The sequence below is a fragment of the Stegostoma tigrinum genome, chromosome 40, assembly GCF_030684315.1.
Source record: "Stegostoma tigrinum isolate sSteTig4 chromosome 40, sSteTig4.hap1, whole genome shotgun sequence".
Classification (NCBI taxonomy): domain Eukaryota; kingdom Metazoa; phylum Chordata; class Chondrichthyes; order Orectolobiformes; family Stegostomatidae; genus Stegostoma; species Stegostoma tigrinum.
Genome location: NC_081393.1, coordinates 12,947,715 through 12,971,665, shown reverse-complemented (window position 1 = coordinate 12,971,665; position 23,951 = coordinate 12,947,715). Strand labels below are relative to the sequence as shown.

At 41.6% G+C, this 23,951-nt stretch overlaps 1 protein-coding gene across 6 annotated transcripts in view; it reads left to right on the top strand.

Moving 5' to 3' along the window:
* Nucleotides 1–23,951, top strand: part of zmat4a (zinc finger, matrin-type 4a) — a 164,413-nt gene that overhangs the window by 8,307 nt on the left and 132,155 nt on the right. For 4 of the 6 annotated variants that reach the window (XM_048523224.2, XM_048523228.2, XM_048523223.2 and 1 more), the window contains exon 2: nt 9,725–9,829. In XM_048523224.2, coding sequence (XP_048379181.1) covers nt 9,725–9,829 — 105 coding nt within the window. Of the gene's footprint in view, nt 1–1,920; nt 3,079–8,197; nt 8,280–9,724; nt 9,830–23,951 lie in introns of all 6 variants that reach the window. The other 2 variants (XM_048523225.2, XM_059641135.1) reach the window with 2 other exon arrangements.

Here is a 23,951-nt window from a genome sequence, read left to right as displayed (position 1 = left end):
AGCACAAAAGCTGACGTTTCGGGCCTAGACCCTTCATCAGAGAGGGGGATGGGGTGAGGGTTCTGGAATAAATAGGGAGAGAGGGGGAGGCGGACCGAAGATGGAGAGAAAAGAAGAAGATAGGTGGAGAGAGTATAGGTAGGGAGGGGATAGGTCAGTCCAGGGAAGACGGACAGGTCAAGGAGGTGGGATGAGGTTAGTAGGTAGGAGATGGGGGTGCGGCTTGGGGTGGGAGGAAGGGATGGGTGAGAGGAAGAACAGGTTAGGGAGGCAGAGACAGGTTGGACTGGTTTTGGGATGCAGTGGGGGGAGGGGACGAACTGGGCTGGTTTAGGGATGCAGTGGGAGAAGGGGAGATTTTGAAGCTGGTGAAGTCCACATTGATACCATTAGGCCGCAGGGTTCCCAAGCGGAATATGAGTTGCTGTTCTTGCAACCTTCGGGTGGCATCATTGTGGCACTGCAGGAGACCCATGATGGACATGTCATCTAAAGAATGGGAGGGGGAGTGGAAATGGTTTGCGACTGGGAGGTGCAGTTGTTTGTTGCGAACCGAGTGGAGGTGTTCCGCAAAGCGGTCCCCAAGCCTCTGCTTGGTTTTCCCAATGTAGAGGAAGCCACACCGGGTACAGTGGATGCAGTATACCACATTGGCAGATGTGCAGGTGAACCTCTGCTTGATGTGGAATGTCATCTTGGGGTGAGGGAGGAGGTGTGGGGGCAAGTGTAGCATTTCCTGTGGTTGCAGGGGAAGGTGCTGGGTGTGGTGGGGTTGGAGGGCAGTGTGGAGCAAACAAGGGAGTCACGGAGAGAGTGGTCTCTCCGGAAAGCAGACAGGGGTGGGGTTGGAAAAATGTCTTGGGTGGTGGGGTCGGATTGTAGATGGCGGAAGTGTCGGAGGATGATGCATTGTATCCGGAGGTTGGTGGGGTGGTGTGTGAGAACGAGGGGGGATCCTCTTTGGGCGGTTGTGGCGGGGGCGGGGTGTGAGGGATGTGTTGCGGGAAATACAGGAGATGCAGTCAAGGGCATTCTCGATCACTGTGGGGGAATAGTTGCGGTCCTTGAAGAACTTGGACATCTGGGATGTGCGGGAGTGGAATCCTTATCTGGTTTAGAGTATGTGATTCCAAATCTACAGCAATGGTTGAGTCTTAACTACCCTATGGGCAGCTGAGGTCAGGCAGTATATAGTGACCTAGCTATGTCCTCATCCTGTGAATGAATAGTTTTAAAAAAGAAAAAATCTCCTGCGTTTGGCCCATATTCCTCAAAACCTTGCTTATCCATGTACCTGTCAAAATGTCTTTTAAATGTTGTAATTGTACCAGCCTCCACCACTCCCTCTGACAGTGCATTCCATACATTCACCTCTGTGAACAATGTGACCCTCCACTCCCTTTTTTATTTTAAATCTTTCCCTCTCACCTTAAATCTCTGCCTTTGAGTTTTGGACTCCCCTACCTAGGAAGAAGACCTTGGCTATTCATCTGATTTCTACATGTCATGATTCCAACCTCTCCCTATTGCTGAAATGATCCAGTCTCTGTTACATTTTTGTGAATCTTTTGTGCGTCCTTTCCAGTTCCAAAACATCATTCCTATAGACAATAACTGGGGATATACTGAGAGGGGTGAATGAAATGAGAGATCTTGACATGCAAAGGTCCCTATAAGTAGCAGTACAGGTAACAAAGTTGTAAAGGAGGCTCATGGAATGCTACTCTGCAATGGCAGAGGGACAAATCACTAAAGTAGTGATATAATGATGAAACTGTATAAGACCCCTCATGACTACCTCAATCATGTTACCCCTCCACCTTCTCTGTTTCAAGGAGAACAACCCAACCTCCTATCTTTCCTCCTAGCAACTCCAAACTCAGGAAAGTTTCAACTAAATCTTCTTTGTACTTTCTCCAGAGCAATTACATCCTTCCTGTTTAATGGTGACCAGAACTGCACTCAATACTCCAGCCGTGGCTCCACCAGTACTTTATGGAGACAAATCAATGGCACATCTTTGCAGTCATCCCTTTCAGGACTTAATGCAGAGGCAGTCATGCCAAGACTGGAATGCACCATCCTCCCCTTCATACAGCCAAAACTGTGGATCCGATATGTGGGCAACACATTCGTCGTCATTAAACACACCAAGTTAAAGGCACACCATCTCATCAGCAACGTTTTCACCAGGATCAAAGTTATGAGATAAGAGGAAGATGACAATCAACTTGTGTTTCTAGACTTCAGGGTAGAATGAATGACCAATGGGTAGCTCCAAACCACAGTATATCAAAAGTTAACCCACACTGACCAAATGCTCAATTTCCACAACAATGACCCCAATGGCAAGAAACAAAGCTGTGTTAGGACACCATTCAAATGGGCCACAACTCAAACGCACCAGAACTACGCAGGAAGGGGGAAGAGCACCTCTAAAAGGTCTTTGCTAACAACTGATATCCCAACAACTTCATCTGCTGATGCCTGCTAGATTAATAACAAGAGGGCACAATATGCCCCAAGATACTGGCCGCACTACCCATGGACATACCAGAACTGACAACGAGACTACTGTGACCACTAGGAATCATGGTAGCGCACATAGCCACACTGCAGCAAACACTCAAGGACCAAAGGCCCCATATACCATGACATGCAGGACCGATGTAGTTTACAAAATATATTACAATAACTAACAAACATTACAACGGCTAGACTGAATGGAAACTATCCATCAGAATACATGAACACCAGCTTGTGGCAAATTGACATGAGGAGCGTTTCCTCATCTCTGTACCTTCGGACAATGTGACCTACCTTGGTTCAAGCCAACTGTAGACACGCACAGGAATTTCTAGATGACTTGTTCAACCTGTAATGCAATCAACAAATATGTGGAATTAGATGCCCTGTACAAACCCATGCAGAACAGAATTGGCACTGACACAACCCAACTTAACAGACCAGATCATATAAATACCAAATGGAGTAGAACAACATCACTTCTTCAGAGGCTACACAGATGATGTTACCTAGCATGGTGATGAAAAGTCTGTATGATAACCAGCCAGCTCGGTGAGCAAGCCAACACCCTTATCAGCAAGCCAAGCTACAAATATTTCCAAGAACCTTAAAGACCAGATTATCTGTTGTTAGAATGTTGATTTTGAGGGGTAAATTTTGACACGGATATCAGGGATAAATCCACTGCTTTTATTTGGAATAGTGCCATGAGATCTTTCCTAAGAATACATGGCGTAGTGATTTTGGGACTGTTGATCCGATTCAATCGGAGCCTTAGCTGACAGGTATAAACAGGAGAATCAGACATCCTGTTCATGCTGAGAGTTGGCTCTCAGGGAGCTGGATCAGGTGCCAAGAACTTTAAAGGGTGATTTGGTGATTGGTAAAGCAAAGAGTAATTCTCCCATCATTTTGTGGACTTGCAGCTTTTTATGGTTATTAGGAGCCTAACTTTCTGTGAGGTACTGCATACAAAAATTTTTCAAGTGTTGACAGATTAGTTAGGGAATATTACAACTCCAAGCTTCCTCTAATTCTGAGACGGTTTTACTCAGCAGTTCAAGAACCAGGCGAATCTGTTTCAGGATTTTTGAGGTTAAGGCGACTAGCAGAGGTGTGTGACTTTGGCATAACCCTTTAATGAGATGCTGAGAGACTATCTGGTTTGTGGGATTAATGATATAGCCATGCAAAAGTGCTTACTAACTGAAACCCAACTGAATGTCAGACAGGCAGTACAACTGGTTTTATCATTGAAAATTGCAGCAAGTGGAGCACAAGTTTCAGGGTATTCCAATGGAAGTGGACATCCTTGCCAGTCCATTTGAGTTTGGGAGAGCACCACAAGGCAATTGCATAGCCTCACTCAGGACATGTCCGAAACAGAGGGATCAGTATACTCTAAAACCCCAAAACAAATCCAGCCATGGCCAAACAGTTAAAATTTTCTTCAGAATCTGGGGCAACATGCCATAGTATGCGGACTCAAGACGGCAAAAGAGTCCCAACAGATCTAAGTGGAGTAAGAGAACTAATAGGCTGGTATTTAGGAGAGTGCATGCCCTGGAAAGTCCACCTACAACTGGTTTGGAGTAGTTAAATTGCTTAGCAAAATCCAAATTGGAACCAATCAAAATAAATGTTTTGGCTAAATGGTCACCCAATTCTAATGGAGTTTGCCAATTATCTAGATGACATGCTAATAACAACAGGGAAGACCATTAAGGAGCACTTGGAGAACTTGGCTGTAGTCCTTTAGGCATTTCTCCAAGGCTGGTGTATGCCGGAGAAGGGGGAAAAAGCATGAGTTCCAGGCACCCTAAGTGACCACCTTGGGCTACAGAGTTGACCAGATCTAAGGTTAAGTCTGTTAGAAGATAAAGGTGAGGATGATCAGAGCTGCCCGGCTCCCATGTCTGTTCTGGACTGTAGGTCTTTCCTTGGGATGGTAAATGACTATGGAAAGCTTGTACATAACCAGGCCTCCATTCTGGCACCTTTGCACTAACTTTTTTAATAAAGGCTCAGCCTTGGAAATGGTTGCATTACCAAGCTATAGCTCTCGGAAGTGCAGAAACAGCTATCATACTCAAAGGCATTAGCAACAGTGATCTGGTATTGATTATACGATGCCTCCCCTTAGGATATTAGTATAGTATTAGTCATAGGTGGCCCACTGTAGAGAAATGCCCAAAAGCACATGCATCCAGGACTTCACCTAATGCAGAGCATAAATATGTCTAGATTGAGACAGAAAGTTTGATAGTCATATTGTAGTCAGGAAATTCCACCAGTACCTTTTTTATGGGTGTAAATTTATAATACTAGACTGCAAACCCCAGCTGGGTCTACTTAATGAAAACAAGGCCGTGCTGCCCATAGCTTCAGGCCGAATTCAGCAGTGAGCTCTAATTCTAAGTGTGTATAATTACAAATTGGAACTTCTCCAGGAGACCAAACAGCAAATGCAGATGCACTAAGTTGCCTCCAGATGACAGATACACTGCTGTTGTTAACGCCACTGGAAGAGTCCACAATGCTTTCAAATTTTCTGGACACTTCTCATCACAGCTGACAACATCGGACTCAAAGATCCGGTCCAGGTAAAACTGAAACAGCTGGTGGTGATGGGGGAAAGCAAAGGGCTGTCACAATCAGAATTGAAGTTTTTTTGAAACCAGAAAGACTGGATCGTAGCTGAATAAGTATTATGGGGAGCAAGAGTGATTGTCCACAGTAAAGGCTGAAATTGACCTGGATCATCCAGGGGTTTCCAAAATGAAGATGTTGGCAAGAAATCATGTCTAGGGGCCAGGTTTGGATGCAGACATAGGTTTATTGGTGCACAGTGCTCTGTGCCAGCAAGGACAAAAAATTAGCATCAGCAGGTCCCCCGACATTCCGAGAATGGCTGGGGAAACCCTGGATTTGGTTACATGTCAATTTATGGAAATCCTTTCATGGAGTCAGTGTTCTTTGTCGTTGTGGGCATTCACTCGGTGACTGGATGTGAGTAGTGTTCATTTGTCAAACCCGGTGACTATGTTAGAGCGACTGCAATCATCTTTTGCAATACACAGAATCCCAGAAGTGTTGGCCACAAATAACAACAGGCCATCGCTCACCAGTAGAGAGTTTGAGTCTTTCCTAAATTCAGATGGCATTCGTCAAGTAACGACAGCTCCATAACCATCCAGCATCCAATGGCCTGGCAGAAAGAGCAGTCCAAACTTTGAAGGCACTCTTAAAGAAGTAGCCTGCAGCTTCACTAGATAACAAACTGTCGCAGTTCCAATTTGACTGTTGGATCACCCCTCACGTAACTACAGGGATAGCTCCAGCAGAATTACTGAAGGGGAGAAGACTCCACATCAGGATAAATCTGATCTTCTTGGGCGTGGAGGAGGGGGGAGAAAGGTGAAACAGAAACTGGAATTCCAGTGCTGGTACAAGACTCCACTAAATGAGAGAGGCAGTATAATTCAGGGGATGAAATTTGGGGCAGGGCCATTTCTATGGTTCCTACATTAGTAAGAGGCATGGCTGGTGTGAGGTCAGGTCCAGTGATGTGTAAAGTTCTGGTAGGTGCGATGGTTCTGAACAAGCACACGGACCATATGAAAGTTGCAAACGATGCAGACACAAAATGCGCCTGGCTTCTCTCTCTCCTTTTTTTTGACAGTTCCAGAACCTGTGGGTTCACCCTGACTATCAAGCGTTGAAGATAACTTGAATTTGAGATGAACATGATGAATGTCACCACCTCAATGTATTTGCCTGAGGAAGAGAATGAATTTCTTCTGTGACACTCCAGGTGCAACAAGTCACTACTGTGTGTGACAGATCACTTGTATCTGAGTCAGAGTTGGAGAAACCTGACCCAGTGCAAAAGCTCCCTGGGGGAGCTACAAGAAACAAGAACTGGTCTATGCCTCAGACTTGGAGGAGTAGTGATGTAATGAGGTCAACCAGGTGGACCTCACAGAACTCAGAATCAATGATTTAGGGCTATTAATCTGCTCTAATCGGGAACTCTTTGACTGATTAGGACAAGTGTCAGACATCCTGTCGACTCTAGGAGCTGGCTGTGAGGGACATGTATCAGCATCAAGGACTTTGCATGTGTAAGAGTGATTTGGTGATGCAATATCAGCGTCTGGAGTAATTTCAGATGGGATATCAGTTTAATGCCTTGTCAGAAGGACAATCTCATCGACTGTGCAACACTGGCTAGCCAATGCAGGGATTTTTCAGTTCAAGGCTGGAATAGGACCTGAAACCAACCTGTGTTGCACAGAGGCAAGGGAACTGTCAACTGAGGAACATATTACACAACAAAACAGATGAGCAATGCAAACAGGAAGGCCCAGGTTCAACTAGCTGAGCTATCTCATCACAGTTAGTATAGCATGCTACACTGTTTCTATGCCAGAAAATTTGAGCTCTTGATCAGTAACTTGTTGCCCCTGATAGAAGCCAATGAATTGGGCATCAAGTTCTGCTATTGTTGCAAACCTTGCAACATCAAATATCTAGACTATCACATCCTTTCTTTTGAGGTAGGCAGCAGATGGTAAATAGTACCTGTCAAAACATATTACAGCTTGGACCAGAAAAATGCTAATTGGACAAGAAATGTATGAAACAGAGTCTTCATTCCTAATTAGTTAATCCAATTGTATGATGAAAGGAAAGTACAGCAGGTGCGTTGTGTGGAACGTGCAATCTTTTGGCTTTGAATTCAGATGATATTGTTTCAACAGCAACGTGATTTAGAAAATGTTTTAAAGTGGCACAGCTCTTCACTTACTGTGGCAAAGTTAGTATCGAAGAACTTTTTTTGGTAACAAATGAAATTAAGTGAACAGCAATGCAGGAACAACTGAAATGAAGGGAAAATGGAGAATGTAACTTGAGGAATTGCACTGACTTGGAAATGAAATTTCACTGGCATAATCCTCAGTGTAAAGCACTTTGGATTAAGTCTCCATGGTTTTTGGCAAGTCTCTCAATGTTTTAAGTTGATCTCACAGCACATTAGTTTCTTCAGATCCCTGTATTATGATTTGTTATTTTTAAATGTGTACTCAGTTTAAATTGTCCATATCATGCTCTTGGTGATATGATGTGTGGATATTTCTTCCTTCAGTGATCCTGGTGACCAGCAATCCACGTCGCTTCCACCATCCTTTTGATTTCATGATCGTTACGATGTATGACTTCTTTAGCCAGCTTTGAGTTATACAAAGGTTTCAAATGGGAGACGGAAAGGGAACAAATGACCCAAATTAAAATGGGGGGGGGCTGGTAACAGTTTTGAATGAGCACAGAAAAATAAAGGTACTTGAACCTCTTTTTAATCTATAACTAGGGCCCTTACCTCATCAGACCCAGATGTTCATGTTCAGATCCAAGTCAATAGCTGACAACGCCCTCATTCCATGAACAAATAAAGAAGAAGACATCTGCAACTAAGGAGTTCAGAAATGGATGTAATGCTTTTTTAGGGGTTCCCAAGAGAATGAAGAAAATCACTGAAGTGCTATGGCTGGCTAATTTGTCTTGCTGAAGTTCAGGGACAACCGGGGCTTTAACCTGCAGCATCTCATTTAGAAAATGTTTCCATAAAATGTCAAGTTAGCTGACATTCTCAACTCTGATTCAATCACAGGCCATGGCAGATAGGGAGGAAAATGGAATGGAGGCAGAAGTTCATCCATGATTTTACTGAGTAGTGATGCAGGTTTGAAGAGGTGTGTGATCAACTTCTGGTATTTCTTACTCTTGGGTCAGATTTGAATTCCACTTCTTGTTGAGCCTAGATTTTCAGGGTTAGAAGTACAAATACAGATTAATTATCAACACATTGTAGTAGAGTGAAAATAAACTGTGTTGGGGGATGTTGGTGTTGCTGGGTGAGGTTAATAATACCTGGTATCATTAGCATTGAGAGGGAACAGAAGAAAAATAAAAAATAATCATGGAGAAATAATTTTGAGAATGTGAAAGCTGAGCAAATCTGAAGTACCAAAGGTGTCTCATAGTTTGAAAATAATGAGTTGGTACAATATCCGATCAGCCATCCATGAGACATAGTCATAGTGATGTACAGCACAGAAATGGACCCTTCGGTTCAACTTGACAATGTTGACGAGACATGCTAAATTAATCTAGTCACATTTGGCCCATAATCCCTCCAAATCCTTCCAATTTTATATTTCCATCCATATGTCTTTTGACTGATGTCATTGTACCAGCCTCCTCCACTTCCTTTGGCAGTTCAATCTAAATCTGCTTCACCCTTTGTGTGTAAAAGCTGCCCCTTAAGTCCATTTTAAATCTTCCTGTCTCATCTTAAACCTATGCCCTCTAGTTTTGAACTCCCCTACATTGGGGAAAAGATCTTGACTGTTCACCCTACCTGTGTTCCTCATGATTTTATAAACCTTGATAATGCTCAGAAAATAGCCCCAGCCCATTCAGTCTCTTCCCTATAGCTCTGGCAATATCCTTGTAAATCTTACCTGAACCTTTTCAAGTTTCACAACATCCCTCCTATCGGGGAGACCAGAAATAAACACAGCATTCCAAAAATGACCTCATCAATTGTCCTAGATAATAAAATGTGAGGCTGGATATACACAGCAGGCCAAGCAGCATCTCAGGAGCACAAAAGCTGACGTTTCGGGCCTAGACCCTTCATCAGAGTCTAGGCCCGAAACGTCAGCTTTTGTGCTCCTGAGATGCTGCTTGGCCTGCTGTGTTCATCCAGCCTCACATTTTATTATCTTGGAATTCTCCAGCATCTGCAGTTCCCATTATCTCATCAATTGTCCTGTACACTTTTGTTTTCTCAGTATAAATTTCAAATGAAAATTAAAAGCCACGTATGAGCTGACTAATCCAAACTTACCCGTCTTTCACTATTTTATCTAGCATCAAAACTTATTTTCATTCAGTTACAGCTGTTTATTGCAGGTCTCGATTTCAACAGTGGATGAAATAAGGAGGGAAAAATAGGGACAGCAGCATGTTTGCAACATTGGTGAAAGGAAAGGGCAAGGCTAGCTTGCAGGAGCACTGAGGTGTTATCGAACCAACAATAGTGTACGTTACAATTGAGATGTAACAGTTTCCTTTGTTCCTTTGAACTTGCCCATGTCTAATGTATCTTGCCTCCTTTATTTTGTTCAATTAGATGAAGTCTGCTGGAACAGTTGACCAGAATTTATTTACTGACACCTACTGTAAGGTATGCAGTGCTCAGCTGATTTCAGAGTCTCAGAGAGTGGCACATTATGAGGTAAGATTTTCAGCTGTTTAATTGAAAATATGCATTTCCTTGCAATGCCATGTCCTTTTTTTCAACAAATTATATTTAACTGAAGCTTGGGAACAATTTGAAAGTCATGAATAATTTTGGATTTTGCTATTTCTGCTAAAGGCTAAAAGTATAAATTACTTTTCTTTCCAAAGTAAAACATGGTGCCTCAAAAACTTGCAGTGTTGTGAAAATTTGGTCACAAGCTCTGTCAATGCAGCATTAGCCAGCGAAGCTGAGCTCCCTCATTCGCTCACTGTTTCCAACTGGAAATGCACATACAAGACAATTCTCAAATAAAAGCAAGGTTAACCCAAAGATGTTGAAGATCTGAAATGAAAACAAACTGCTCAAGAAATTCAGCAACTCTGACAGCATTGCTGGAGTCAGAACATCATTCATGTTTTGAGTGATATAGGACTCCTCTTCAGAAGTGCTTAATTTCATTTATTCTGTTAGGTTACTGACCCATAAACCCTGGTTGATGAAGCCATCCAATAATAAGCAGCAGTCTCTCCTCCCTTAGTCAGCACAAAACAAGCATAAGCTGCATGCCTGAGGTTCCTTGAAACCTGACTACTTCGAAGTCTGTGATCTTGATAAACATCGTTGTTGTTAAGCCATTCCAAAAACAGGAATTTCTTGTTTAAATGTGCATGGTTTGCATGTATTTCAGTGTAATTAAATCAATTTTTAAGGGGACTTGCAAGTCAATTGATTCTGCTTAACTCAGTCACCAAATTTTTGTCCATTTCTTGTTCTTTTCTGCTTGGTCTTTCTACCAATATTGGTGGTGTTTTCAGGGCTCCAACTGGCACAATTCCACTGAGACTCATTTGAATTAACATGCTTGAATGGGACTGTGTGCACCCAGTAGTTTCAACTACACAGGAGGTGATCCATTCCATCCCACCAGATTTTCTGCCATTAGATCCATGTGCAGAGCTGGCCAGACCTCAATTTGGGAACACCTATGAATGTGGAAATCCTCCACGTGACAACTGGAGGAATGGGAGCTAAAATGTGTGTGGAAGCAAATAAATGAAGCACCATAATGTTTTATAGCTCTTTTTGTGTTTTTTTTGAAGCGTGTGATTTTGACAGTATCACATTTCAGTAGTAATTGGATGAAGGGCAATGGAAAAAGAGGACATCCAGCAGCACCTCTGCAAGAGCAGTCATTTCGTTTTTTGCCAACTACTTCCAAGTTGCTTGGTACTTTATTTCTGGCAAAAGCTCTTTCTGGATCTTTCCAAAGACCTTGTCTATTTTTGACTCTGTGCTTTGGATCTCAGTAATTATCCTCTTCATTTCTGGTCCCAGCTGCCAAGGGGCGTTTTGCAACTGTCCGAATCCCACAGTGAAGTCAGTGCAAAGGAGCTGGTCTCAGAAAGCTGGCAGCAAACAGCCCATCCATCTGTCTGCAAAACCCACCAGTCATCACATTACTCAAAATTGCAACAAAATGAATTTGCAATTGCTTTTAGAGACTGTGTGTGGGGCCAGGGAGATGTCACAAAACTATTCTGTGAACGTTGTTGTGTTTACGTTAATTTTTTTTTCGGGCAGTGAGCAATTTTGTGGCTTTTGGCAGACTTCATGGGACCCATAAAAGCTGTATCAATGGTTTTATTATATACCACATAATTATCTGGCAAACTACTTATTTTGTGGACTGATGGACAAAAAACTTTTTCGTGCCATATTTTGTTTACCAAACAGTAGTTTCTGTGTAGAAAGAGCTTCATATCCAAAGGTTTATTTTGCAAAATTTGTGTTCTCTCAGATCCTAAAAAACACATCCCATCACAAAGTGTATTCAACATGCCTATCACGTAGTGATGAAGGTGATTGAAAACAAACATTATTTAAAAGGTAAAAGGATTGTTCAGCATATAATTATCCGCAGGCAGTGAACTTAGTGTTTCAGGTTACTCTCTTGTTTCTGCTAATGTTCATAAATTCTAGTATCAACTTGACACTTGATCAACTTATGGCTATGTAGTGTGGTATTTTTAAACTAGAATTGGAAGAAAGAAATTATGCAAGAGTAATTATTTCACAAAATTTGAGGACTCAATGGGGCAGTCTTCTGTGACATCAGGTCAGTTACAAGTATAGTAGCTACTGTCAAAAGCTCAGTGGGGGCATAAGAAACCTGTTTATAACTGTATGCATGTCAGTGTGTTGTGAGGGCCCCATGACACTGGTAATTTTTCTACCCGTAAGTGAAACGGCCTAGGTTCAAGTCCCACCAGTGCCAGGGCTGTGTAATACTAATGTCTTGAAACAACAGACTGACAAAATGTACAATCTATAAGTCTGTTACTTCTCGTGCTTCTTTTGTGGACTGAAGACAAAAGAGGACTTAATCAAATTCAAGCTGTGAATGGAACCAGGTTCAGACAATATGTGCCTGTACAAATTTGGCCTGGATCTTACAATTTCCACAGCAAATAAAAGTTCCACTTCTCCAATTGCAACCAGACTAAATGATCCAAAAAGGCACTGCCTATTTGCTAGTGGTTGATGTGATGGGATATGGAAGGGAATCTCATCGAGACAACCCACTGAGAAGCAGTGCTAGTGGAAGGGCAGGAAAAAGAAGTAGCTGAAAAGAAACACAAGTGCATTGCAGTTGAGTTCTTCAAATTTTAGGCAAAATTGTCGCATTAATAACTGCTTTTCTTGAGTAAAGGTTTTGTCTTGTGTTGTCCTCAGCCTCAAATACATGCTGGCACTTTACAGGTGATCTATTAAAATGAATAAGAGGGAAAGGCATGAGAACAGATTTGCAGGTAAAAATAAAAAGGAACCCAAAGTCTGATAACTGTACATGTGGAAGTAGTAATAAAATAAAGGAAGAGGTTGATGTGGGAACCAAGGAAGATACTTTCTTATAAAGGGCGTAAATATAATATTGTTGGTTGGGGGGGAAAATTGGCAGTCAAAGAGAAAACCAAGGTGATATTCTGCAATTTATATCTTGATTATTGGCAAGGGAATTGAAACACTGGCAGTGCTGAATTAAATAAATTTGCCTGGTCCAAGTGAAATGATAATTTAGAGTACCAAGGAAAATGAAATTTGAACTTTCAGATAGCTTAGAACAGTCTTCCAAATATCTTCAGATATGATGATGCTGTAAGAAGACAACAAATATCAAATGCCCATTGATGAACAAAGTGAGGGATACATTCTGCAACTGCAGACCAGCAGCTCAAAAATGCTTGAAATTTTTAGAGATGACGTTCCAGAGGTCAGTTATCTCCGATGTTCAGGCGTGCATGTGGGTTCTATCTCTGGCGTAGTTGAGGTAGTTCCTCGTCCGGCGCCTTATACTTGCCACATTGTGTGATATCATACCATCATGCAGATATCAAGATATGTGTAGGTTTCTTTGTTTAAAAAAGGCACTGCCATCCAGAGTATGGCCACTTGGTGCTCAAACTCCCTTCTCTGTTACCCTCCCTTGACATTGCTGCCTGAAGCCAGACTTCTCTTTGCCATCATGTATAAAAGATGAGGGACTTCATTTGTTTGGGGAGACTGGCCAAGCTGCTGGTGTTCTCCTTAAATTTAAGAATGTTAAGAGGTGTTCAAGATCGTGCAGGGTTCTGATAGGGGAATTAAGGAGAAATCACTGCCGGATGCAAAAGCATTAGCATACCAAAAGACTTTGAGATTTAAGGTTATTGGCTAAATACCCACAAGAAACTTCTTACACAGCGAGTTGTTCACCCTTGGAATGTACCACCTGACAGGATGGAAGATGTTGAGTCAGCATGAATATTTGCATAAGAATCAGATAAATGTTTAAATGGTAGTAGATTTTTAAGGCAGAAGGGAAATCTCTGGAGACAGATTAATTTTGTGAGTTTGACAATTAAACTGACATAGGCCAACTGGCCTCCTGTATGATGTAATTCTTGGATTCCAAAATATAATTCTCAAATTTATTCGGTTATTGTGTCACAGGACACAGCCAAGTGTGTTATGTTTTTGAAACCTCTTTATCCTTTTGAATCCACACACAAAATGTTATCTCATTTAGCGGCTGCAGTGACCTTCCTTGGGGGAATTCTTGGGTGATGTTGCTTTTCAGCTCCTCTCGTTGACAAATGTGTTTTAAACAAGGCAATTTCACACCCCTTTCTGTTTAGAATAGTGGGTATTGAAGAGAGGGCTGAAAAATCTCTTCAATCAATGGCATGTAATATTGCAAGTTTTTTTGGAAATTTTGTTTGTTTTTTGGGATGTGGATATCATTGGCTGGGCCAACAGTTATTGTCCATCTCTAATTGCCCTTGAGAAGGTGATAAGCTACCTTTTTTGAACTGCTACAATCTTCAGTTTCTGAGTCAGGTTGTTGTACGTTTTGCAGGGGCAATCGTCGCTGATGGTTTTGTCTTGTCCCTCTGGGTGGGAGCAGCTGGGAGTTGAACAATGAAGGTTTAGTGCAGTACAGACACAGCACATGGCAATTTGAGCTAAAATATTCTAAAATTCACTCCTTGCCAATTTTTGATAAAATCAGATCCCGAAGCCTTGCTTGGAACGTGAATCATGAAAAACAGAACAGGTGCAAAGCTGGTCAGAAATGTGAGGGCTTTGAGGCTGTTAGATGTGATGGCATATTGTCAATCATGTTTAGTGAAAACTCAACGCTGTTCAATTTTGACTTCAATACTTGTTGAAATATTGACGACTTTTCACCCTTTTTTAATATTTTGACTACACCTTCAGAATCAAAGTAACTGTTCTAATCTCTCTCTCTCTCTCTCTCTCTCTCTCTCTCTCTCTCTCTCTCTCTCTCTCTCTCTCTCTCTCTCTCTCTCTCTCTCTCTCTCTCTCTCTCTCTCTCTCTCTCTCTCTCTCTCTCTCTCTCTCTCCTCGTGACCACTAAAATAGCTTTTTAGGCATAAACCAAACCTGTCTGTTTTCGTTTCTTTTCATAGCAGCAAAATTTTTTTTCAATTTTGACTGACTGTGTGAACCCTTTCCACCTATGCTAGATGTTAACTTATCACCTGGATACCTCCACCCACGCACCCACACCAAATCAAAGACTTTCCACTTTGAACACTTTTTTATCAAACAGAGACCTAGGGTTTCAGGAGCATAGTTCCATGAAAGTAGTGTCACAGATCGACAAGAAAGTGCAGACGGCATTTGGCAAGCTTACTGTCAGTGCCCAGACCATCAAGCATAAGAGTTAGGATGTCGTGTTGTGATTGTACAGGATGTTGGTGAGGATACTTTTGGACTACTGTGTGCAGTTCTACTCATCCTACAAGAGGGAGGATATAATTAAATTGGAAAGGGCACAGAACAGACTTGCAAGGATGTTACTGGGCCTGGAGAGTTTGAGTTATGAGAAGAGGCTAGTACTTTTTTTTCCCCTTTGACATTAAAAGGTTGACTGGTGATCTTTATAGGAGTTCATTAAAATCATGAGGGGCATAGATGTGATCAATAGCAAAAGTCTTTTCCCTATGGTGGGGCAGTTCAAAACTACAGGTCATAATTATAGGGTAGAGGAGAAAGATTTAAAAGGGAGCTGAGGGGCAGCTTTTTCACAGAGGCTGGTTCATGTATGGAATGAACTGCCAGAGGAAGTGGTAGATGCAGGTATACTTTTTTAATATTTAAGTCATTTGGACAGTTACATGAATGAGAAAGGTTGAGAGATATTGGCAAATGGGACAAGGTCAGTTTGAGAAACTCGGTCTGCATGGACGAGTTGGACCAAAGGATCTGTTTCCATGCTATATGACTCTATTTTACTGTCCCTACTTTATGTCAGAGCCGACATGTTTGGAAAATTCCATGTTGGATCTACATGCTCTCCATGGAGATACCAGTGTTATTCTGAACTTTTTGAGCCCGCAAACCTCAAGGAGCTCTCAATTCCCTCCTATTGACGAGGACATCTCTCACTCCCATGATCTGCAGCTTCTCCCTATCATCATTGCTACATCCTCAGCAAACCAGTATGGTGTAGCTCATTCTCAGACTTGGGCTGCCCACTTTCCCCAGAACTCCCCAGACTGCCTGCTGATAAAACCCATGAACAATATTGACCAAACACCCATGACTGACCTCAGCCCAATCCCCAAAACTGAAGTTTCCTGACTGTGTCCCTGTCATCCCCTGATGGCTTTTGGTTAGTCTGCAAGGCTGCCTATAGTCCAGTTCCCAGACTGCAGAGAAATGCGTCTATAGACTTTGCTTGCACCAAGTGCCTGACTGTGACTGTGGCCAACACCTTTGACTAGGACTGGCTCTTTGACCATCTGCGAAGTAATGCAGGAGGGGTGTGCGTGTGTGCATGTGCACGGTGCTTGTATGCAAAGCGCATGGGCAGAAACATGCAAGTCACAGCTGCCACAAAATGAAGTGATTAAGTAGTACATGAGTTGATCCCAGGTGGAGGCCTGATGTGGTGAGGCTGGCTGTTGGCTGTTGCTGTCTTGCATGAATGATGGGTCAAGGAGGATGTTGGCTGCTCTGAAGCAGGAGCTGTGCAACGGCCAGGACAAGTATTCCGTGACCTTCAATTGTAATGTATCCACTCTGAATTTTCTCTCAGGAATTTGCTTCATCGTGGTGAAGGAGAGGAATATTGGAAGTTGGAGGAAAGTAAAGGGAGTTGGAGTTTTAATAAGTTGCAAATGTATGAAATGAGGCACTCACCACTCAAGAGTGAACTTCTAAGAGTCTCCATTTAAAGTTCAAGGGAAAAGTTGTGACTATTTTTTCAAAAGACCAAGAACTTGATTTCATTCAGTCTTACCGTATTTTCTCACTTTTTTTTACCATTACTGTCGCCAAGGTCAGGAGAGGAAAGTTCTGCTCACAGCTTCCAAACCTTGAATAGAATGTAAGATGTAAAAATTGCATTCAGGTGTTAATAACTTGCAGGCATCATTTCATAGGAAACAATAACTTTTTCAATCATAGTCTCAGGTGCAGAGAAACACCACATCCAATCTAGATAAGGTGAGCCCCGCAAGCAATGGTGAGATAAAGGACTGGGTAATTCATTTCAAGAATTGCGTGTTAAATATTTGATGGGACATTGGAAGAGCTCCCTGGCTGTTGTTTGACTGAACTGAATGCAATCTGCTGGTAGACAAAATCAGAGACTAAGTAGAGATTTCAAGCTTGATGTGGGCTTCAGAAATTTCTTTCATTATGCAACCCTGAAGTCAATGTTAGGTTTATTTGTTCATGGCAAATAATGTCTCCCTGACAAATCACTATTGCTGTTTTTCTCTGTTGCTTCATATACCTTCACTCACTCGTGAAGGGATATTAGCAATAAGACAAGTACCAAAAGCCTGCACAGCATGAGTCTGATCATCTGAAGGTTTCGATCTGAATCATTGATTCTGTTTGTCTCTTTGCAGTTGCTGCCTGACCAACTGAGGATTTCCACCTTTTTTTTTGTGAAAATTTCCTCCCTATTTTTGCTTTTGTTGTGGAGTTGTATTTGGAATTTTTAAAAATGTAATCTTTTGGCTCCCCTGATCAATGAGGCATGTTGTTAGTTTTGATATCTCTGGGACCATGGCATAGCTGAAGTGTCAGCCTTGATTTCGTGCTCAAGTGGAATTGTTCAGAAGCTCTGTGTCAAGCTGACTACAAGTACATAGAAATATATCTTAGTTCTCTAATTTCCTGGTGTTTTCTGAATAAACCTGTACAACACAAATGTCATTTTCTGAAGAAGGGTCCAGACCTGAAATGTCTGCTTTCTTGCTCCTCTGATGCTGCCTTGGCCTACTGTGTTCATCCTGTTCTACACCTTGTTATTGCAAAGGCCTTGCCATAAGACCATAAGACATAGGAGTGGAAGTAAGGCCATTTGTCCATCAAGTCCACACTGCCATTTAAATCATGGCTGAAGGGCATTTCAGCTCCACCTCCCTGTAGCCCTTGATTCCTTGTGAGATCAAGAATTTGTCAATCTCTGCCTTGGAAGCATCCAACGTCCCGGCCTTCACTGCACTCCGTGGATTCCACAAGCCCACCACACTCTGGCTGAAGAAATGTTGTCTCATTTCAGTTTTAAATTTACCCCCTCTAATTTTAAGGCTGTGCCCCCCGGTCCTAGTCTCCCCGCCTAATGGAAACAACTTCCCAGCGTCCACCCCTTCTAAGCCATACATTATCTTGTAAGTTTCTATTAGATCTCCCCTCAACCTTCTAAAACTCTGAGTACAATCCCAGGATCCTTAGCCGTTCATCATACGTTGAACATCATGTTTTTGAAGAATATGTTCTAAGGTTGGGACTGTCATTTGACCTAATTTAGACTGCACATTTTTGCATGAAGTTCATACTCAACTAACCTGTGCTGCAGCATCATCCAGCAATATACGTACACGACAACACAACTCTGGTATAATCTCTGTGCACATTTTCTCTTTTTTGTTTCAGGTAGGTTGGGGCCTCTTTCTTTCTTTCTTCCTTACTCAATTTTGGTTTATAAGGAAAAGACTTCCATCTTTTGCTTCTTTACACGGGGTCATATAGCTTTGTAAAGGTGAGCGATTGTTATTGTCATGATACTCAAGATATTGAAATGTTCTGGGAGGGGTAAACTAGAGATTTTCATCTGCATTCCTGCTGTAAAGTTTCCAAGTGGGATCAGTGATCTCTGCTCTCAGCAAGCAAGTGATGTCTGGGGATTCTTCCCCTTTAACCTACTTGTAGATTTACGATTAAATGGAATGTGGCAGGAAGGTGGCTCATTTGCAGCAGCCACTTGAAAAGCCCACTAGGACTTTGGTGATACCCAACTCGGGAAACCAATCAAGTCTTTTGGATGCACAAGTAATGAAGTCTTGACTCCCATTCAGGTCACCTTTTTCCCCCATACCCCTGCCCATGTCACTGACTGTGACAGATGGGTGAGGAGCACTCCAGGGCCGTGTGTGAGGCTACCTGTAGAGTCATGCTTTTGTGTCACTTAACAAAGGTGCAAGCAGGCAGGAACCTTAAGGTGCCCTCTTGCAGTGCTGTTAAAAAGGCGTCTGGTGTATGGCACATTACCAGGTTCCTCTTTTGCACCATCTGGCACTTATACTTTGTCGTGCACGTGAGCTATAGCAGTATGTAGCTCACCACTCAATCTGCTTTCTCAGAATAAGCTGATGCCCTGGTTTAATTTTTTTATTATAGCCTTGATTTATATAGTGAATGTGACATGAATGATGTTCTCCTGCTGCCTAATTTTCTATCGCTGTTCTGTCATGTTGCAATGGTAGGAGGGAACCAAACAGTGACATGTGCCCAGTCTCTTCCCTTCAGCTGCACATATTCCTCAATGTGTCATAAACAGATTAACCCTTTATGACCTCTCAAAGCAGGAGGCATGAGTGGACTGTAGTACAAATTACAAGAATGGAGGTCCAGTCACTCAGGATCACGTGTCAGTTTTAGACTACAATCTACTGTGCCAATGTCCAGAGCCACTTTTATGGTTGGAAGCAGTTGCTCTCGTTGAGAGTCCACCGAGGGAGGAAAAAGTATGAAAACACCAATTAAAGTTCTCCCCTCCTCAAGAGGTGTCTTTTTTTTTGCCCCTTTTATTCTTCTTCCAAGACATGATCGTCACCAGAATTTGCTGGTCATCCATAAAATAAAGAGGAGGAGGCCATTGCCGTTCAATGACATCATGCTGTTTCTGTTGCCAGCTCCTCTTTTGAACTACCATTTCTCCCTTCTCCAGAATATCCAATGGAAATAAAACTTAATCAATCACTCAGCTTTAAAATTCTCTTTGGTCCTGAACTGCTTGTTTTGGTTTTCACCGCACTTACCACAGTGTATCATTTTTTGGGTTCAAATCTCACATTTGTTTGCATTGAAATTGGTTTGCCACAGCATTGGTTGTTCACCTACTCTATCAACATCCCTTTTTGTAGTTTTATGCTTCACATTATTTACTGTCCAGGCAGAGAATAATTTAGAGAAGAGCAGGAATTGTGTTTGCTAAAATAGACAGGGTGGCCCAAAGGGCCTGGTCATGCTGCAGCTTTTACAGATCAGCACTGAAATCTTCACTAGCCTAGTAAGTACCAGACCCATCAATTCATTCTTATCCAATACTCTCAGCACAATTTTATTTTCTAAGTCTTCATCCTACTGTTGCCTTCAGACGAGAGAATAATGATTCTCTTTAGTCTCCCTGAGGTAGTTCAAAAGAAATCACTTTGGCAATCTCAAACCCCACTTCTAAAAGGTTATAGAATGTTGCTACCTTAAAACAAAAAAGCAGAATAGCATTGAGGAATGCAATTTCGGAAATGTCAGTACCACGCAAGTGCATCACGGATTCTCTTAAGAGGCCACAATCACTGCACATACTGGTGCTACAGGACATCACACATGAATGTTTTTGGTGCAAGCACTTGCTTGCTGATGAATACAAAATGAAGGTGAAACAATGTTGTCATTGCAATAGGAGAACTCTGCAGAAAATGAAGGAAATTTAGCTGAACTTATTTCATCTGACAATGTCCTCATTCTCGTGCAATGAAGCAAGTCAATCACAATTTGATAGTTCCTCAACCATTTGGCTCCCTGGCGAAGGAAAAGACAATACAGGGAGCAACAATATTCCATTTTAAATAAACCACCATAAATCTCCACAACTCTGCTTAAATTGCCATTGTTATTTCACATCTGTCAAAACATTCAGTTTATTCTCTCCTCAATATATTTTTAGTACTTTGGAAATGTCAATGTTAATATGCAGTTTGTGATGGCTGCAAAATGCATTGCTCAATCAAGGACCTTGATAATGTAAAAGCAAAGACACTTGTCGACCAGTTACACATCTCACAAATATTATCTTTAACAGTTTTAAAATTACAACAAGCACACTTAAAACAAAATGTTTAAAATGTGGCCATACAGAGCATCTATAACATAATTTCTTGGTTGTGACAGATGCTTCAGTGTAATGTTATAGACTATCGCAGTCATTCGAAAGAAAGCACTTTGCCAGCACCCCATGAGTTTGCTTTAATGAGCTTTGACTGGCATAAGTTATAATTAGTTTTAGTTTTTTTTTTGTCAGGAAGTCTAATAATTGAAGAAATGTTTTGTGTCTTGGTGAAATAAAAATAAAGATGTTAAGAATGTGTTGTGCGTCACACAGTCTGTGACAGATCGATCGAAGTGGTATATTGTTTAAACACATTAAAACACAAAGCATGGAATAATACAAGCCCATTGAGCCTTTTCAGAAAGATAGTAGTAACACAATGAGGAGTTCAGGAATTTGTATTGACAGAGCAGATAGAGTAATGGGAAAAGGACTAAGCACAGTACCTAAACATACCATCCAACTTCAACTCTCCTTTTTAAAGTGGTTTATTAATAGTGAGGAAAAGCTCAATCATTCAAAGAGTTAGCTTTTATTAGCTGAATTCTTCATTATCAATGGAATTATCTTGCAGGGTTGGTTCCATTCCATGAAGCTATTATCAGTTATCGGTAATAAGACCCACTAAGGGTAAAATTAACCTTCAGTGTTTGACCGACGGGCAGTAATCAATCTGCTTCCGATTGGAGTCATGGCAAAGCAGATCAGCTGCAGGCCACGTCGATATTAAGCATTTGGCAGCAAGACCCCCAGTGTCTCACAGATTGTTCCTCTGATTTAATTTTAGTTTCTTCGTCCAGTGCAACTTGAACTCAGTTTTATTTCAATGCATTTTTCAAACCAATGATGCATTCACTGTTTCTGTCATCTAGGGCGAGATGTGTTATAGACCCAAAAATTCAAGAAAAAGCTTGACAGCGTTGCAACAAATGATTTGTGTGGTATGTTACGACTGCACTGCATTTTAAGACTCTACAGTTACCAATTTCGTTTTATGGGATCAGCATTATGCTTTGCATTATATTCCATTTAGTGACCAAGAAGTTTTAGAGTAAGGAAAGATTTGGATTCCATCTACCGATGACCAAAAATATTGCAGTGTAAAAGTACAAATTTCCAAATGTAGAGAAACTTGTAATGTTTTGCCTTAGAGATAATTTCCTGGAAGAATACATCATGGCATCAACCAGGAAGAAGGGATCTTAAATCTTAATAAAAACCAAAAAAAAAACTTGATGCTGTAAATCAGGAACAAAAATAAAAGTTGCTGGAAAAGCTCAGCAGTTCTGGCAGCATCTGTGAAGGAATAAACAAAGTTAACCTTTCAAATTCAGTGACCCTTCTTCAGAACTGACGGTGGTTGGGAAAACGTCAGTTTACGTGCAGAAAAAAAGGTGGGGGGGATGGGTTAGGGAGTAAGTGGTAGGATAGAGCCAAAATTGGATTTTAAATCTTGTTTCGTGAAATCGAACAGAATTAATAAAATATTCTCACAGTAAGGAATCCTCTGGGAAAGAGTAACCATTTAAATCAAGAGTGGTGTACAAATGTTTGAAAGTGAAGTAGTAAAATTTAAAAAAAAATTACATACAAGGGAAGTTGACTCAGGCAGATTGGGAAATTGCAACTGGGGAAAGGTAATAAATGCTGAACCAGCCAGTGCAGCTCACATCCCAGGAATGATTTTTTAAAAAAACAGTTCAAGTTAATTTCCTAGAAGAATGTGTCACGGAATCACCCAGGGAGAAAGATTTTAGATCTTAAAATTGTGAAATGGAACAGGTTTAATTAATAATGTCACAGTAAGAAATCTTCAGGAAAGAGTCCAGTTCTGGTCGCCCTATTATAGGAAAGATGTGGATGCTTTGGAGAGGGTTCAGAGGAGGTTTACCAGGATGCTGCCTGGACTGGAGGGCTTATCTTATGAAGAGAGGTTGACTGAGCTCGGACTTTTTTCATTGGAGAAAAGGAAGAGGAGAGGGGACCTAATTGAGGTATACAAGATAATGAGAGGCATAGATAGAGTTGATAGCCAGAGACTATTTCCCAGGGCAGAAATGGCTAACACGAGGGGTCATAGTTTTAAGCTGGTTGGAGGAAAGTATAGAGGGGATGTCAGAGGCGGGTTCTTTACACAGAGAGTTGTAAGAGCATGGAATGCGTTGCCAGCAGCAGTTGTGGAAGCAAGGTCATCGGGGACATTTAAGAGATTGCTGGACATACATATGGTCACAGAAATTTGAGGGTGCATACATGAGGAGCGATGGTTGGCACAACATTGTGGGCTGAAGGGCCTGTTCTGTGCTGTACTGTTCTATGTTCTATGTTCTAGAAGAGTGCATGTGAAAGTGAAACATAATGCAAATCATAAGAGATACTAGACTGCTACGTGAATCAGTTATCCTCTCTGTTGGCTTTGTTTGCTCACAGGTCACTCTACCAACCAGACTCCTAAATTGTGTCCATAGTTTCATGACAGCCTATTACCAATTTGCAATTGTCTTCTCGAATAACTCTTAGAAAGTCTGTTTTACTCAAATGGTACCATGTTGGGGTTGACTCATTCTCCAGTTTTTTTTTAAACCATGTGTGACACATACTACAGCAATTCTGGAATTTATTCCAAATGACAATGCCAGAAATATCCACCTTTTTCAATGTTAGAGGCTTCTAATGGTCTCAAGTACTTTACTTCCTTAAACGAGGGTTCCCAAAGAATGGCCATTAAAAACGGATTTTGACATTGACTGACAAACTTGCAACCTCTGCCTCTGGAAGGAAAATGGCAGAAGGTGCATGGGATCATCACCACCTCTGAGCTCCACTCCGAGTCCTGCATCATCCTATTTCATACGTGGATATCACTTGTACTTCTAAGTCTAACCCTATCAAAATCCTTGAACTCACTGACAGCCCTGTGAGAGCGCTTTCGTCTCATAGACTGAAGGCGTACCTTCTCCAGCAGTCAGGTATAAGCAATCAATGCTGTTCTTACTGCTGTCACCTAATTCTTCAGAAGATAAATAAATGTATTAATGCAAAAGGTCTTGCTATTTCACATTTCCAGAGGCCCATAGCTTAAGAACAGTCAGATACAAATGTTGATTGAATTGATTGATGCAAGTTTACCAAATCCATACAAATCTCAAGTAGACGTTCACATATTAAGGAAGGTGGACATTCTGCCCATAAATATGAGCTGCT